Source organism: Hylobates moloch, unplaced genomic scaffold, assembly GCF_009828535.3.
Source record: "Hylobates moloch isolate HMO894 unplaced genomic scaffold, HMol_V3 SCAFFOLD_29, whole genome shotgun sequence".
NCBI lineage: Eukaryota > Metazoa > Chordata > Mammalia > Primates > Hylobatidae > Hylobates > Hylobates moloch.
The window spans coordinates 3956721-3975063 of record NW_026652304.1 but is presented as its reverse complement, the minus strand read 5'-3'; the positions used below and the strand labels follow the sequence as shown (position 1 = coordinate 3975063).

Below are 18343 nucleotides of genomic sequence, written 5' to 3'. Positions count from 1 at the left end.
GGTGACCCATGCCTGTAAATCCAGCACTTTGGGAGTCTGAAGCAAGAGGATCACTTGAACCCAGGAGTTCAAGATCTGCCTGGGCAACACAGCAAGACCCCATCTGTTAAAAAAAAAAAAAATTAGCTGAGTGTGGTGGCTCATGTCCATCGTCCCAGCTACTTGGGAGGCTTAGACAGGAGGATCACTTGAGCCTGGGAGGTCACGGATGCAGCAAGTTGTGATCATGCTCCTGCATACCAGCCTAGACAAGACTGAGAACCCATTTCAAAAAAAAGAAGATTCACGTCTTTGTCACTAATAGCATAACTCTATCCTAATTACATAAAACTACTCTGTTTCTTAGAGGCAAGAGTGAAGTAATCAGTGAAGCTTAACAAAGTCTTAAGTTTAAAAGGCTGTAGAATTCAATCTAAACACTCTACCAGAACTTGTTGAATTACATTTCTTCTATTGGTACTCTGATTTGTATTGATAGAAGAAAGAACCTAATCCAAAGATTAGGTCATTAAAATGAAGGCACTTGGTACAGTTAATAGATCGGAGGTGACCTAAGTTCCACAATAACTTATGATTCTCACCTTTTGGCATCATTATTACAATACTGTGGTTATCATCATAACTAAACCTATTCATTTAAAAAACAATAATTTCAGATTCCTACAGAAGATTAGTAATGCAGATCCCATAATGTGAGCATGCCCCAAAACTGGTAGATTTGGATCTACATCTGGAGAAAAAGAGACAAAGAGAAACTCTAATTATTCATGTTTGTAAAGAAAGCTAGCTTTAAGGACACAGGAATCACACTCTGGGCAAAATGGCATCGTGCCTAACTATTCCATATACTGGAGATAGTTACAGCTCACTTTCTCCCCTTTTAGAGAGGTAAAGAATCATTAGAGCTGTCTCAAACATTCACCATTTCAAACAGAAGACGAACAAGCTTCTCAGATTCTCCTCTGTATTTGGAAGTCAGAGTTGATGAAGAGACATTGAAGAATGTTGTCTTGCATTCTGTAGCTACTGCTTTAGCAAGGAGCGTCTTCCCCGTGCCAGGTGGGCCGACCATCAGTACTCCCTGTTGTGAATATAATAGCCTCAGCAGAGGATTTATCTGCCATTGTTCTAATTCATAAAAATGTCATTACTAAGTAGCAAATTTCGATCAACTTATATATAATATCAAGACAAACAGATAAACAGGAGGATACTTTGTCACAAATTTACTCTTCCCATTAAAAAAGAAGATAACCACATTATGAAAAATTTGGAACTCAAAGATGAGAAAAAGTAGTTTATAATGTCAACACCCTAACAGAGGTACCATTAGCATCTGGATTTATATCCTGATTGTCCTTTTGCTCAGACAAATTAGGTTTTTTAAAAATATAACTTATTCGGCCAGGCATGGTGGCTCACGCCTGTAGTCCCAGCACTTTGAGAGGCCGAGGCAGGCAGATCACGAGGTCAGGAGATTGGGACCATCCTGGCCAACATGGTGAAACCCCGTCTCTACTAAAATACAAAAAAAGTTAGCTGGGCGTGGTGGTACACGCCTGTAATCCCAGCTACTCGGGAGGCTGAGGAAGGGGAATTGCTTCAACCCGTGAGGCGGAGATTGCAGTGAGCCAAGATCGCACTGCACTCCAGCCTGGCAATGGAGCGAGACTCCGTCTCAAAACAAAACAAACAAAATACATATATATATAATTTATTCAAAGTATGTCTATCATTTTGTATCTTATCACCTAATGTATAAAGGATTTTTACAACTATTCATACATGCAGAGTTACCTATCAGTGTGTTTTCCAAATCCAAGAAAGGCTTTTTTAATGGTCTTTTTTTAGATCAGCCCATGACTTTAAAAAGTATTTATCACATGCAGATATTTCCCATTAATTTATTGAGAACAATCCCCAGAATACAGGTTACAATCATGCAACATGACACATAAAATGGAGTGGTTTTGCATTAGCTGACTGGGTCATATTTGCAAATACAAGCTCATTCTAAATGGGGTGAATTCTAATTGTTTTTTTGAGACAGAGTTTCGCTCTTGTTGCCCAGGCTGGAGTGCAATGGCGTGATCTCAACTCACCACAACCTCTGCCTCCCAGGTTCAGGCAATTCTCCTGCCTCAGCCTCCCGGGTAGCTGGGATTACAGGCATGCACCACCACGCCCGGCTAGTTTTATATTTTTAGTAGAGACAGGGTTTCTCCATGTTGGTCAGGCTGGTCTCGAACTCCTGACCTCAGGTGATCTGCCTGCCTCGGCCTCCTAAAGTGCTGGGATTACAGGCATGAGCCACCACGCCCGGCCAAATTCTAAATTTTAATGCTGTGTATTCAACTTTCCAAAGATCATATTGTATGTATTTCTTATTCTAGGAATCTTGCAATAGGTTCTGGTCTAACAAAATTCTCAGTAGCACAACACATACCTTTTAATTTAAAAATTTCCTTACTCCACTTTCTCCCTCCACTTTTCCCAATATAGATAAATATTGGCTCTCTGTGTCAACATGCCGCCATTTACTTTGACAATGCCATCACAGTCATAAACTTACTTTCCATGGTCTCCTAATGCCCTTAAAGAATTCAGGCATCCACATTGGTAACACTACGGCTTCCTTAAGCAACTTTTTAGCTTCTACTAAATCAGCGATATCATCCCTGAAAGAGAAGACATTTTATTAACAACCCTTTAGATGATACATGTCTATGCAGTCACTGTTGAGAACCACTGGAAGCACATGATGTTGCGCTACTGACAGAATGGTGAGCCTCTCTCTGAGCCCGGGTGAACTAACGCACTGTGACGAGGCCCACCATGTCAACCAGCAGATATATAAAGAGCACAACCTTTTCTTCAGTTATTGGCAGTTGACAGTTTTCAGCCTGGACCATGAGAACACAGTCTGCAGGCACACTCTTCAGGGTTATGTGTCATCTCATTTTAAACTCCTGCTCTTATGGTCCTCATTCCATAACCTCCGTGATTTAGAAACAATGATCTCATTTTTTTAAAAAACTAAAAAAAAGCATAAAGAATAAAAATGGCATAAAGCAGAGACAGGCTACAACATAGCTGCTTTGCTTCCAGCTCTATTAAGAGGTAGACGCCAAGGTTAAAGAGTATCATAGAGAGTATCAAAGTCGTCTCCAACCACTAGAATACCTACTACTACTGCTACATGTGGCAATTTCTGTTTAAAAAAAGTATTTTCATTGTATAAAATATTAATATCCCCAATATTTTTTAGTATCGTTCAAACCCATACCTAATAATCATTAAGGTTTTAACAGAAATATAAACAAAATATACCTAACTTTGTGGAAAAGTTAACTTTTATAACTCATTGTAATACATTACAGATCTTTGATTACATATAATATTAATAAAGTTGAGAACCACTGCTGTAAAAGAAAATAAAAGCAACATTTCTAGGATGCTATAGATAATAAGCAACACATGTACATACAAATCCTGCCTTGGCCAGGTGCAAAGGCTCATGACTGTAATCCTAGCACTTTGGGAGGCTGAGGCAGGAGGATCACTTGAACCCAGGAGTTCAAGACCAGCCTGATCAAGACTCAATCTCTACAAAACATTTTTTTAAATTATGCTAGATGTGGTGGTGTGCACCTGTGGTCCCAGCTACTTGGAAGGCTGTAGCAGGAGGATCACATGAGCCTAGGAGTTTGAGCCTGCAGTGAGCTATGATCGAGCCACTGTCCTCCAGCCTGGGCAATAAAGTGAGACTCTGTCTCTAAAAAACAAAAACAAAAACCTCAGACTCTCAGACAAAAATTGGAACAGGCTGAATGCAGGGAAGTCATGCTCACGCTGCACATACTCCGGTTCTGTCCTCAAGCTCTGCTCTTCAATACATGCTCACATTTGCTCCATTTTCCATTCTGAATAGCATAATCAGCACCCAATTATTTGGTTGTGATATAACTTACCATCGAACATTGGGATTCTGGGAAATTATATCTCTTTCCAAAGCTTCTACTAAGTCTTTATCATATCCGGTACTATCAAATTTATTTGTCTCTGGTTCTGTTACTGCAGCAGGTGATTTGTTCTACATCAAGAGAAAAAAACAAGCGCTTTTGATTCATTTATTTTGTTTCTGTCAGTAGGAAACACACAGTGGACTCAAGTGACATCCTTTAAAAAGCTAATACATCATTTGGCCGGGCGTGGTGGCTCACACCTGTAATCCCAGCACTTTGGGAGGCCAAGGTGGGTGGATCACGAGGTCAGGAAATCCAGACCATCCTGGCTAACAGGGTGAAATCCCATCTCTACTAAAAATACAAAAAAATCAGCCGGGCATGGTGGCGGGCACCCGTAGTCCCAGCTACTCGGGAGGCTGAGGCAGGAGAATGGTGTGAACCACCCAGGAGGCGGAGCTTGCAGTGAGCCAAGATCATGTCACTGCACTCCAGCCCGGGTGACAGAGCAAGAATCCATCTCAAAAAAAAAAAAAAAAAAAAAAAAGCTTATAATACAATAACAAGGATAGGACCAAAGACTCTAAGTCATCCTTCTACATCAACATCGGTTTGATATATCAAAAGTATCAAAGAAAAATAAAAATGACCATGCATATGAACTGGCTAGCATAAAAAAATTAATACTGAGATAAATGTGGTCACAAGTGAATATCAGATATACACAAAATGTATTTCAATCCTTTAGAGGAGATAAGATTAAAGACAGATGGCTTATTTAGCCAAGGCTATGGCTCAATCTTTAAACACCTACTTGTCCCTCATCAATGCTCCTAAAAATATCCCTTTTCATTATTCCCACTACCCTCCAAAAGGCACATCTCAGTCCTTACATGGGATTCTTCTCATCCTCTGTGATGACAGTCTTTAGGGCCACGGTTCCCAAACTATGTACTCGATACCCAGGATACAATGGCAAACTCACAAGGTATTGTGGGATAGTTTAAATTAAAGAAACACAGCAACATCTGTTGAACATTGTGTGAACTACTAGCTAGAGGTAGTTCACAATTCCTACATAAGACTGCTATACTCCTCTGCAATAATGCCTTGTTTATTTATTTATTTATTTTTGAGCTAGAGTCTCACTCTGTCGCCCAGGCTAGCGTGTAGTAGTGTGATCTTGGCTCACTGCAACCTCCACCTCCCGGGTTCAAGCAATTCTCCTGTCTCAGCCTTCTGAGTAGGATGACAGGTGTGCACCACCACGCCCAGCTAATTATTTTTAGTAGAGATGGGGTTTCAGCATGTTGGCCATGCTAGTCTTGAACTGCTGACCTCAAGGGATCCACCCACCTCGGCCTCCCAAAGTGCTGGGATTACAGGCGTGAGCCACTGTGTCCGACCTCAATAATGCCCTATTTTTGTGAAGCTGGGTTTTGGGCAGTTGCTGTGATAAAATGTACAGAGACAAAATCAATGTAGAAGAGGAATGAGGGTAGAATGTCCGTTCTGACTGCAGGGTTTGGGAAACTGTGTAACAGGGCCCAATAGGTGTTAAACTGCTAGGACACAAATTGTTTGAACCTAACTTCTTCATAAATGGATAGGTATTTTTCATAAGTGGATGGGTATCTTGGCCTAGAGATGCTATATAAAAATTACTAAGATACTTATGAATGTTATAGGCCAAGAAAATTTATGAAGCCCTGCATTAGGGTAAATAAACATTTTTTCTGCCGTACTAAGATTGTTACCCAATTCCCATAAATTTTTTTCGCACGTCACATGATGTTTCCTTTGCCAACTGGTGCTGTCTAATGCCATTATTAATGTCCAGACTTAACCAATGTTTATGATATTCAAAATGTTAACCTAGATGGCCAAATAAGCATCAGTTCCACAATGTGTGTATTGAGCCTCCAATATTAACATAAAAGATTCAAGGAAGGAACTGTGTAACTTTCTTTTTTTTTTTTTTTGAGACAGAGTTTCACTCTTGTTGCCCAGGCTGGAGTGCAGTGGCACGATCTTGGCTCACTGCAACCTCTGCTTCCCAGGTTCAAGCAATTCTCCTGCCTCAGCCTTCCGAGTAGCTGGGATTACAGGCATGCACCACCACGCCTGGCTAACTTTTTATATTTTTAATAGAGATGGGGTTTCACCATGTTGGCCAGGCTGGTCTTGAACTCCTGATCTCTGGTGATTCGCCCACCTCAGCCTCCCAAAGTGCTGGGATTACAGGTATGAGCCACCACACCCGGCCAGAACTGTGTAACATTTAAAAGAGAAGAAGTTAATCTTTTCTTCAAAGTATTTATAAAGTTGTTATTCATTTACAGATATCTAACAAGTATCTGTTCTGTGTTAGCAGCTATGGAGAACAGAAAGAAGACACTGTCCCTGACTATCAGGAACATATACTGTAAGCCAGGGAAGATACAAATATAAGGCATTTTCTCTTTCTCTTTCTTTTCTCCCATAGAACACAGTACTAAGGGAATGTTCGCCGACAAAGCAAAACAAATTTAAGTAGGCAGAAAAAAGAAACAGTGTTGTAATAGGCCAGCCAAAGGAAGCTGTGGAATTTCAAATGTTCACATATTTAATAGGATTTTATTTAATTAGTTGAAGTAGTACAATTTCTTTTAGATATACATCTATCTAATAATTTGCTCCTGGCCAGGTGCAGTGGCTCATGCCTATAATTCTAGCACTTAGAGAGGCTGAGGCGGGTGGATCAGTTGAGGCCAGGAGTTCGAGATCAGGCTGGCCAACATGGTGAAACCCCCTCTCTACTAAAAATACAAAAATATTAGCTGGGCATAGTGGTACATGCCTGTAGTCCCAGCTACTCAAGAGGCTGAGGCAGGAGAATCGCTTGAACCCAGGAGGCGGAGGTTACACTGAGCTGAGATTGCACTACTGCACTCCAGCCTGGGCAACAGAACAAGACTCCATCTCAAATAAAAACAAACAATAACTTGTTCTAAGTGAAAACAGTAACTAGTAGGAAGTGGAAAAAAACAGGTGAAGGATTCAAAGGGACCTAGACTCCTTTTTTCATGCTCAAAATAAAGTTTCAGATAGACGGATTAATCAGGACATAAGTCCTTGGGTTTAAAACTAGTTCTTTTGCTGGGCTCAGTGGCTCACGCCTGTAATCCCAGCACTTTGGGAGGCCGAGGCAGGCAGATCACCTTAGGTCAGTAGTTCGAGACCAGCCTGGCCAACATGATGAAACCCTGTTTCTACTAACAATACAAAAATTAGCCAGATGTGATGGTGCACACCTGTAATCCCAGCTGCTCGGGAGGCTGAGGCAGGAGAATTGCTTGAACCCGGGAGGCAGAAGTTGCAGTAAGCCGAGATCAGGCCACTGCACTCCAGCCTGGGCGACAGAGTGAGACTCTGTCTCACAAAAAACAAACAAACAAACTAGTTCTTTTAAAGCTGGCAAAATTATAAATACAAAACCCATTACCTCAATTAAAAGAGTTAATTAAAAATGACAGCTGGATTCTCATTTCCAGGAAGATGGAGCATACTTTTCAGCATTTCTTCTGCTAAGTAGGGCTAAAACCCTTGGGTATTATACATACCACAAACACAGGAGGACTCTGAAAGGTGCAAAGAAGCCAGCAGAGCCACTAACCCTCAAACATGGTGTGAGTTCCCTGGGTTTTCTTTCTTTCAAATATCCAGACTTGGAGCTGAAGAGCCAGCAACCTGGATATGCCAATTTGAACAAACAAAAACACCCCAACAGAAGCTTGCTCTTTCTAGGCAAAGGACCAAGGAAGGGGCAGTCTAGCAAGACAGAGCTTTTAGACAGTAACACTACTCCAGTCAAGCACCACCAAAGACTTGTGGCCCCAGCCCCACCCAGGGCAGCAAAGGCAGGGTGGAAGGCCTAGGACTTTCTACCTCTGGAAGCCTACAGTGAGTTACCTCAAACCCCCACCAGGGTAGAATCAGAGGCTAAATAATAAGCTGAAACTTTCATTCCCAAAAATGAAATGAACAAGAGCCCCTGCATGTTCTCTCCCCCACCCCTCCCCGCCACAGTCACTGGACATCATAGAGGGAACCTGGACTTCCACTCCCCAACCACAGTGTCCCTGGAGAACGTGTGGAGAACTTCCACCGCAGCTCAGCAGTAATGAGAAGGCCTCTGCCCCTAGGCAGGTGCCGACAGAGGCTGGCTGGGGAGCCTGAACTTCCATCCCCACCTGGCAGTGGTGGCACCCCTATTCTCCCTGCCAGAGCAATGTTAGGAAAAGTCAGCTAAACAGAAGGTTTAAATAAGATCTAGAGTGTCATGATATAATATGAAAATGTCCAGGTTTCAACAGAAAATTCCTCATACCAAGAGCCATGAAGATCTCAAATTAAATGTAAACAGATAATCAACAGATGCCAAGACCAAGATGACAGTGATATTAGAGTTTCCTGACAGATTTTAAAGCCTTTTACATGCTTCAATAATTATGAATGTACTTGAAACATTATGAAGAAAAACAGCCTCAGAAACAAACACAACACCCCAAAGACTCCATGCCAACACACATTATACTTTAATTTCTGAAAACCAAAGACAAAGAAAAAATTGAAAGCAATGAAAGAATATCAACACCTTGCTTATAGGGAAAAACAATTGAGATGAAAGCAGATTTCTTCTCAGAAAAGCAAGCCAGAGGAAGTAGCATAGTATTTTTTAAGGAAAAAAAAAAAAAAGTTTTTTTTGAAGAAAAAAACTCAGGCCAGGTGCGGTGGCCCACGCCTATAATCTTAGCACTTGGGGAGGCCAAGGTGGCAAGACTGCTTGAGCCCAAGACTTCAAGACCAGCTTGGGCAATAAAATAAGATCCTGTCTCAGCCAGGCGTGGTGGCTCAGGCCTGTAATCCCAGCATTTTGGGAGGCCGAGGCGGGCAGGTCACGAGGTCAGGAGTTTGAGACCAGCCTGGCCAACACAGTGAAACCCCATCTGTACTAAAAATACAAAAATTAGCTGGACATGGTGGCGGACACCTGTAATCCTAACTACTCGGGAGGCTGAGGCAAGAGAATCACTTGAACTCAGGAGGCACAAGTTGCAGTGAGCTGAGATCACGCCACTGCACTTCAGCCTGGGCAACAGAGCTAGACTACGTCTCAAAAAAAAAAAAATAGGCCAGGTGCGGTGGCTCATGTCTGTAATCCCAGCACTTTGGGAGGCCGAGGCAGGCGAATCACCTGAGGTCGGAGTTCGAGACCAGCCTGAACAACATGGAGAAACCCTGTCTCTACTAAAAATACAAAATTAGCTGGGTGTGGTGGCACATGCCTGTAATCCCAGCTACTTGGGAGGCTGAGGCAGGAGAATCACTTGAACCCGGGAGGTGGAGGTTGCGGTGAGCCGAGATCACGCCATTGCCCTCCAGCCTGGGCAACAAGAGTGAAACTCCGTCTCCAAAAAAAAAAAGATCCTGTCTCTACAAAATAAAAGTTAAAAAATTAGCCAGGTGTGGTAGCACACATCTGTAGTCCCAGCTACTTGGGAGACTGAGTCAGGAAGATCCCTTGAGCCTAAGGAGTTCAAGGTTGCATTGAGCTATGATCGGTGCCACTGCACTCCAGCCTGGGCAACACAGTGAGATGCTATCTCAAAAAAAAAAAAAAAATCAGCAAGGATATAGAGCTCAGTAACACCACCATCCAAAGGATCCAACAGACATTTACAGAAAATTCCACCTAACAACAGCAAAATACATACTCTTTTCAAGTGTTCACAGAACATATACCAAAACAGACTATATCTTAAGCCAAAAACAAACTTAGACAAGTTTAAAAAAATTGAAATTATATGAAGTATATTCTCAAAGCACAAAAGATTCAAACTAGAAATCAGTAACAGGAAGAAAACAAGAAAATCTCCACACAATTGGAAACTAAACAACATGCTACTAAATAATCCTGGTCAAAGAGGAAGTCTCAATGGCTATCAAAGAACACACTGACCTGAAGAAAAATAAAGATACAACTTATCAAAATTTCTGGGACACAGTTAAAGCAGTGCTGAGAGGGCAATTTAGAGCACTAAATGCATATGTTAGGCAAGAAAAAAAGTCTCAGGCCGGGCATGGTGGCTCACACCTGTAATCCCAGCACTTTGGGATCACGCCACTGCACTCCAGCCTGGGTGACAGAGTGAGACTCCGTGGCAGGTGGATCACCTGAGGTCAGGAATTCGAGACCAGCTTGGCCAACGTGGCAAAACTCCATCTCTTCTAAAAATACAAAAACTAGTCAGGCGTGGTGTTCCATGCCTATAGTCCCAGCTACTTGGGAGACTGAGGCAGGAGAATTGCTTGAACCTGGGAGGTGGTGGTTGCAGTGAGCCAAGACTGCACCATTGCACTCCAGCCCAGGCAACAGGGCAAGATTCCGTCTCAGAAACAAACAAACAAAAAAGTCTCAAATAATCATTTAAGCTTTTACCTCATGAATGTAGAAAAGAACAAAATAAACTCAAAGCTAAAAAGGAAAATAACAGGCCAGGTGCAGTGGCTCACGCCTATAATCTCAGCACTTTGGGAGGCTAAGGCAGGAGGGATTGCCTGAGGTCAGGAGTTCGAGACCAGCCTACTCAACATGGCGAAACCCTGTCTCTACTAAAAAATACAAAAATTAGCTAAGCGTGGTGGCGGGAGCCTGTAATCTCAGCTACTCAGGAGGCTGAGGCAGGAGAATCACTCGAACCTGGGAGGCGGGAGGCGGAGGTTGCAGTGAGCTGAGATAGTGCCATCGCACTCCAGCCTGGGCAATAAGAGCGAAACTCTGTCTCAAAAAAAAAAAAAAAAAGAAAAAAGAAAAACAAAGATATTGGTAAGAGCAAAAAGCAATAAAGTTAAAAACAGAATAACTATAGAGAAAAATCAATGAAACAAAGGAGTCTTTAAAAAAGATTAAAAATTGACAAACCTCTAGCAATACTGACAATACAAAAAGGACAGAGAACACGTATTACTGATACAAGGAATGAAAAAGGAGCTATCATTATAGACCTGCAAGCATTTAAATAAGGAATATGGCCAGGCATGGTGGCTCACGCCTGTAATCCCAGCACTTTGGGAGGTCAAGGTGGGTGGATCACAAGGTCAGGAGATCGAGACCATCCTGGCTAACATGGTGAAACCCCAATCTCTACTAAAAATGCAAAAAATTAGCCGGGCGTGGTGGCGGGTGCCTGTAGTCCCAGCTACTCGGGGAGGATGAGGCAGGAGAATGGCGTGAACCCGGGAGGCGGAGCTTGGAGTGAGCTGAGATTGCGCCACTGCACTCCAGCCTGGGCAACAAAGCGAGACTCCATCTTAAAAAAAAAAGAATACGGAATCCTACAAAAATGCTACATACATAAATTTGACAACTTGGACTAAATGGACTAATTCTTTGAAAACCACAAACTACGACAACTCACCTAATAAAAGAAGATAATCTGAACAGTACCATAACTATTAATGAAGGTGATTCATAGTTGTAAAGAAATATTCAAGCCCAGGTAGTTTCATTGTAGAAACATTTAAAAAAGAATTAAGGCCGGGTGCGATGACTCACACCTATAATCCCAGCACTTTGGGAGGCCGAGGCGGGTGGATCACCTGAGGTCAGGAGTTCGAGATCAGCCTGGCCAACATGGTGAAACCCTGTCTCTACTAAAAATACAAAAAAATTAGCCAGGCATGGTGGCACACATCCGTAACCCCAGCTACTCGTGAGGCTGAAGCACGAGAATCTATTGAACCCAGGAGGTGAGGGCTGCAGTGAGCCAAGATCACGCCACTGCACTCCAGCCTGGGTGACAGAGTGAGACCCTGTCTCAAAAAAAAATTTTTTTAAAAAGAATTAAATCAATTCTATACAACAAACTCTTCCAGAGCACAGAAGGAAAATTTCTCAATTCATTTTATAAAAGGCTATATTACCCTGGTACTGAAATCAGATGAAGACAGTTCCAAAAAAACAAAACAAAGGAAAAACTATAGACCAGTATCATTCATGAATATACAGATGCAAAAATTGTTAACAAAATATTACCAAATAGAATTCAGCAAGATATAAAAAGAATTATATATCATGACCAAGTGAGAATTATTCCAGGAACATAAGACTAGTTCAATGTTCCAAAATTAATCAATATAATCCACTATATTAACAGACTAAAGAAAAAGACCTGTGTGATCATGCAACAAATGCAGAAAAGCATGTGCTAAAACTGAGTACCCATTCAGGACATAAGTTCTCAGAAAAATAGAATTTAAAGGGAATATCCTCAACCTGATAAAGAGAATCTACAAAACCATCCTGGCTAACACAGTGAAACCTCGTCTCTACTAAAAATACAAAAAATTAGCCAGGCGTGGTGGTGGGTACCTGCAGTCCCAGCTACTCAGGAGGCTGAGGCAGGAGAATGGTGTGAACCTGGGAGGTGGAGCTTGCAGTGAGTGGAGATCACACCACTGCACTCTAGCCTGGGCAACAGAGCGAGACTCCGTCTCAAAAAAAAAAAGAACATCTACAAAAACACCTACAGCTAACATTATACTCTCTGTGATGAAACACTGAATTCTTTCCTCCTAAAATCAGGAACACAGAAAGGACATCTACTTTGTCACTCTTATTTGACATAGTACTGGAAGTTCTAGCCAATGCAATAAGGTAAGAAGAGGAAATAAAAGGCATAGAAATCCAAAAATACAGAAATATTTGCAGATAACATAATTGTCCACACAGAAAATACTAAGGAATCTACAAAAATTCTCCTAGAATGAACAATTCTAGCATAGTATTAAGGTGACAAGACAGAAGATAAACATATAAAAATCAATTATTGGGACAGGACAATGGAAGACTGGCAGAGTAGGAAGCATCAAGAATCTGTATCTCCACCTAAACAAAAACTGCACCTGCAGAATCTGTCTTATGCAACTATTTAGGAACTCTGGAGTCTACTGGGAGGGCTGCAACTTCCAGGGGGAAACCTGGATGGTAAATGACAAATTATGGTTAATTTTTATTAATTTCAGCCCAGCTACTGCTATGGTTTTAATGTGTCCCTCCAAAAGCAAGGTGATGAAACTCAATAGCTAATGTGCTCGTATTAAAAGTTGGGCCTTTCCGCCCCATCTGGGAAGTGAGGAGCGCCTCTGCCTGGCCGCCCCGTCTGGGAAGTGAGGAGCGCCTCTGCCTGGCCGCCCCCTCTGGGAAGTGAGGAGCACCTCTGCCCAGCCACCCATTGTCTGGGATGTGAGGAGCACCTCTGCCCGGCCGCCCCGTTCGGGAAGTGAGAAGCCCCTCTGCCTGGCCGCCACCCCGTCTAGGAAGTGAGGAGCATCTCTGCCTGGCCACCCCATCTGGGAAGTGAGGAGCACCTCTGCCTGGCCGCCCCATCTGGGATGTGGGGAGCGCCTCTGCCTGGCCGCCCCGTCTGGGAGGTCTACCACAGAGGCCAGAAGCAATGTGGGGGCTGGACGTGGTGGCTTACGCCTGTAGTCCCAGTACTCTGGGAGGCTGAGGTGGGTTGATCACTTGAGGCTAGGAGTTCGAGACCAGCCTGGCCAACATGGCGAAACATATGAAAAATACAACTGACAAACCAACCAACCAACCAAGCGACAACAAAACAGGTCTACCCTGGAGTCATACTCTAATTTTTTCTATTTTCCTCCCTTTCTGATCCTTTATCCCACTTTCTTTCTCTTCCTCTTCCTTCTCCTTCTTCTTTGTCAAATAGAGGATTGAGTTATTATCATTGATCCATACAAAGTCCCTCTCTCATTTATTTTAATTCCCACCCCCCATTTCTATTCCCCGTCTTCCCATGTGCAACCTTCCTAATATGTTTGATATGCATCTTTTTGTTTGTATGTACTTTTAGAAAATGTTTATTGTTTTGTGTGTAAAAATAAAAATAAAAAATAATAATAATAAAAAGAAGTTGGGCCTTTGAGAGGGGATTATGCCACAAGGGCTCCTTCCTCATGAATGGGATTAAGGCCCTTACAAAGAGGTATCACACAGCATTTGGATTTCCTGCTCTTATTCCTTCAGCCATGTGAGAACAAAGTGTTCCTCTACTCCAGAGGATGCAGCCCTCACCAAACAACTGAACATGCCAGCCCCCTGATCTTGGACTTCCTAGCCTCCAGAACTGTGAGGGAAAAAAAATCCTGTTCTTTATAAATTACCCAGTCTGTGGTATTCTGTGATAGCAGCACAAAATGGAATAAACAACTCAGCCCGTAGGCCCTTAGTAAGCAACTGTACACGTGCTCCTGGAGTAGTCTGCAGGCAGTTCATAGGAGCCAGGATGGTCAAAAAGGACCCTGTCCTCCAAAAACTAGGTATTTGTGTTTTGATTGCTGAACGCAGCTTCTGACCTTGCAGTCACAGGGGGCAGCTATGGTTGCACCCCTCCTCCCATTGTTGCAAGCCCCTCCCCTTGAGGCTGAAGCAACTTCAGGAGCGTTAAAGGGCCACCGACCTTTTATTTCCCCCATCCCCTTCATTTTCCTTTTTTCCCTTTTGGGGAAATAGACAGTTAAAGTCTAGGAAATTCAAAAGTAACCACACACGGGAATTTTTAAAGTCTCTGCGAGTCACACATGGTTGGCTCATGCTTGTAATCCCACTATTTTGAGAGGCTGAAATGCAAGGATTGCTTAAGGCCAGGATTTGAGACAAGCCTGGGCAACACAGTGAGACCCTGTCTCTACAAAAAAGATGAAAACATCAGCCAGGCTTGGAGCTGTACACCTGTAGTCCCAGCTACTCAGGAAGCTATGGTGGGAGGATTGCTTGAGCCCAGAAACTTGAGTCTACAAGTAGCTATGATCCTGCCACCATATTCCAGCCTGAGAAACATAGAGACCACAAAGAAAACAGCTGTAAAATATACAAATATACACAAAAGAAAATGAGAAGGGAATTTAAAAATTTCACTGCAAAAAATCAACTAAATGGCCTGGCGCAGTGGCTCACGCCTGTAATCCCAGTACTTTGGGAGGCCGAGGTGGGTGGATCACTTGAGGTCAAGAGTTCGAGACCAGCCTGACCAACATGGTGAAACTGTCTCTACTAAAAATACAAAAATTAGCCAGGTGTGGTGACACATGTCTGTAATCCCAGCTATGCAGGAGGCTGATGCAAGAGAATCGCTTGAAACTGGGAGGCTGAGGTTGTGCCACTGAGGAGCTGAGATTAGCTGAGATTGTGCCACTGCACTCCAGGCTGGGTGATAGAGCAAGACTCTGTCTCAAAAAAAAAAAAAAAAAAAAAAAAATCAACAAAAAAGAAGACAGTAATGTAGAAAATTATTTTTTTGTTTTGTTTTGTTTTTTTTTTTTTGAGATGGAGTTTTGCTCTGGTGTCCAGGCTGGGGTGCAATGGCGCAATCTTGGCTCACTGCAACCTCTGCCTCCTGGGTTCAAGCGATTCTCATGCCTTGGCCTCCTGAGTAGCTGGGATTACAGGTGCCCGCCACCACACCCGGCTGATTTTTTGTATTTTAGTAGAAACGGACTTTAACCATCTTGTCCATGCTGGTCTCGAACTCCTGAGCTCAGGCAATCTGCCTGTCTCGGCCTCCCAAAGTGCTAGGATTATAGGCGTGAGCACCATCCCCGGCCAGTAATGTAGAAAATTAAGGAAAAAGACAGATAGGCATATACAAACTGAAATAACAGAAGTCCTTCCTTATCAGTAATTGGCTTAAATGGATTAAACTCTCCCATCAAAAGACGAACTGGCAGAATGGACAAAAAACTGACATGACAGGGTGTGCACCTATAGTCTCAACTACTTGGCAGGCTGGATCGGGGGGCGGATCACTGGAACTCAGGAGTTTGAGGCTTTAGTGCATTATGATATAGTACACTGTGAATATTTACTGTACTCCAGCCTGGGCAACACAGTCAGACCCTGTCTCTAAAATTAATTAATAAAATAAATTTTAAAATAAAAAAACATGAACCAACTATATGTTGCCTACAAGAGACACTTTAGATCTAGACACACGAATAGGTTAAAAGTGCAAGAATGAAAAAAGATACTCCACACAAACAGTAACCTAAAGATAGCAGGGACGGCTATAAATAAGCCTGTCACGAAAACATAAATGCTCTATGATCCACTTATATAAGTAGCCGAATTCACAGAGGCAGGAAGTAGAATGGTGGTTGCCAGGGGCTGGGAGGGAGGGTGAATGGTGAGTTATTGTTTAATGGGTACAGAGTTTCAGTTTTGCAAGATGAAGAGATCTGAAAACGAATGGTTGTGATGGCTGCATAGCAATGTTGATGCGCTTAGTACAACTGCACTGTACACTTAAAAACTTAAAATGGTAAATTTTATGTTATGTGCATTTTACTACATACAAAAAAGTCAACTATATTATTGGGAAAAATGTCAACTATATGATCGGGAAAATGCAAATCAATACCACAATGAGATACTACTTCACACTCAATTACATGGTTATTATCAAAGAAACCCAAAAATAACAAGCACTGATGAGGATGTAGAGAAACTGTAATCCTGGTAGGAATGTAAAATGGTGCAGCTGCTGTGGAAAACAGTTTTGTCATTCTTCAAAAAATTAAAAATGAGGCCAGATGGAATCCCAGCACTTTTGGAGGCCAAGGTGGGTAGATCATCTGAGGTCAAGAGTTCAAGACCAGCCTGACCAACATGGTGAAACCCCGTCTCTACTAAAAAAATTAGCTGGGCATGGTGGCGGGTGCCTGTAATCCCAGACACTTGGGAGGCCGAGGCAGGAGAATCATTTGAACCCGGTAAGCGGAGGGTGCGGTGAGCCAAGATCGCACCATTGCACTCCAGCCTGGGAAACAGAGCAAGGCTGTCTTGAAAAAAAATTAAAAATGGAATTACCATATGACCCAGCAAATCCACTTCTTGTATATATCCAAAAATCTTTTTTTTTTTTTGAGACGGAGTCTTGCTCTGTCGCCCAGGCTGGAGTGCAGTGGCGCAATCTTGGCTCACTGCAAGCTCCGCCTCCCGGGTTCGCGCCATTGTCCTGCCTCAGCCTCTCTGAGTAGCTGGGACTACAGGCGCCCGCCACTACCCAGCTAATTTTTTTTTTTTTTATTTTTAGTAGAGACGGGGTTTCACCGTGGTCACGATCTCCTGACCTCGTGATCCGCCCGCCTTGGCCTCCCAAAGTGCTGGGATTACAAGCGTGAGCCACCGCGCCCGGCATGTATATATCCAAAAATCTTAAAAGTAGGGTCTTGAAGAAATATCTATGAGCCCATATTCAAAGCAACATTATTCACAAAAGCCAAAGAGTGAGAGCAACCCAAGTGTACATCAACAAATGAACGATAAACAAAGCATGAAATATACATGCAATGGAATAGCACTCAGCCTTAAAGAGAAAGGAAATTTTGACATACTACAACATGGCAAAGTCCCTAAAACACTATGCTAAGTAAAACAACTAAGTCACAAAAGGTACCTAGAGGAGTCAAATTCATAGAGAAACAGAATGGTGGTTACCAAGGGCTGGGATGAGGGGAGAGAAGGATAAGAATGATGACTTTAATGTGTGTAGTGTTTCGGTTTTGAAAAATTAAAAATGTTCTGTGGATAGACAGTAGTGATGATTCCACAACTAGTGGAACATGTGAATGTACTACTTAACACCACTTAACTGCACACTTGAAATATTTTAAATGGTAAATTTTATGTTACGTATATTTTACCACAACTTTTAAAAAATAAATAATTTTAAAAACTCAGTTGAATTTCTATAGCTTAACAATTAACATACAGACTGAAATTAAAAATACAACACTGTTTACAATCACTACAAAAATGAAATACTTAGGTATAAAATCTAACAAGACATATATATGACATGTGCTAAAAACTATAAAACACTGGCCAGGCGCAGTGGCTCAAGCCTGTAATCCCAACACTTTGGGAGGCCGAGGCGGGCGGACCACGAGGTCAAGAGATCAAGACTATCCTGGCCAACATGGTGAAACCCTGTCTCTACTACAAATAACAAAAAATTGCCAGGTGAGGTGGCTCACGCCTGTAATCCCAGCACTTTGGGAGGCCGAGGCAAGTGGATCACCTAAGGTCAGGAGTTCGAAACCAGCCTGACCAATATGGTGAAACCCCATCTCTACTAAAAAACACAAAAATTAGCTAGGCCTGGGGGCCTGCGCCTGTAGTCTCAGCTACTTGGGTGTCTGAGGCAGGAGAATCACTTGAACCCGAGAGGTGGAGGTTGCAGTGAGCCGAGATCGTGCCACTGCACTCCAGCCTGGGCGGCAGACTGAAACTCGTCTCCAAAATAAATAAATAAATA

General features: G+C 42.6%; 1 protein-coding gene across 3 annotated transcripts in view; it reads right to left on the bottom strand.

Annotated features, from left to right (window-relative positions):
* Positions 1–18343, bottom strand: part of LOC116463213 (katanin p60 ATPase-containing subunit A1) — a 59417-nt gene that overhangs the window by 5774 nt on the left and 35300 nt on the right. For 2 of the 3 annotated variants that reach the window (XM_058434517.1, XM_032146211.2), the window contains exons 5-7: positions 3972–4093; positions 2573–2678; positions 923–1081 (exon numbers count right to left, since the gene is read on the bottom strand). In XM_058434517.1, coding sequence (XP_058290500.1) covers positions 923–1081; positions 2573–2678; positions 3972–4093 — 387 coding nt within the window. The remainder of the gene's footprint in view (positions 1–922; positions 1082–2572; positions 2679–3971; positions 4094–18343) is intronic. The other variant, XM_032146213.2, reaches the window with a different exon arrangement.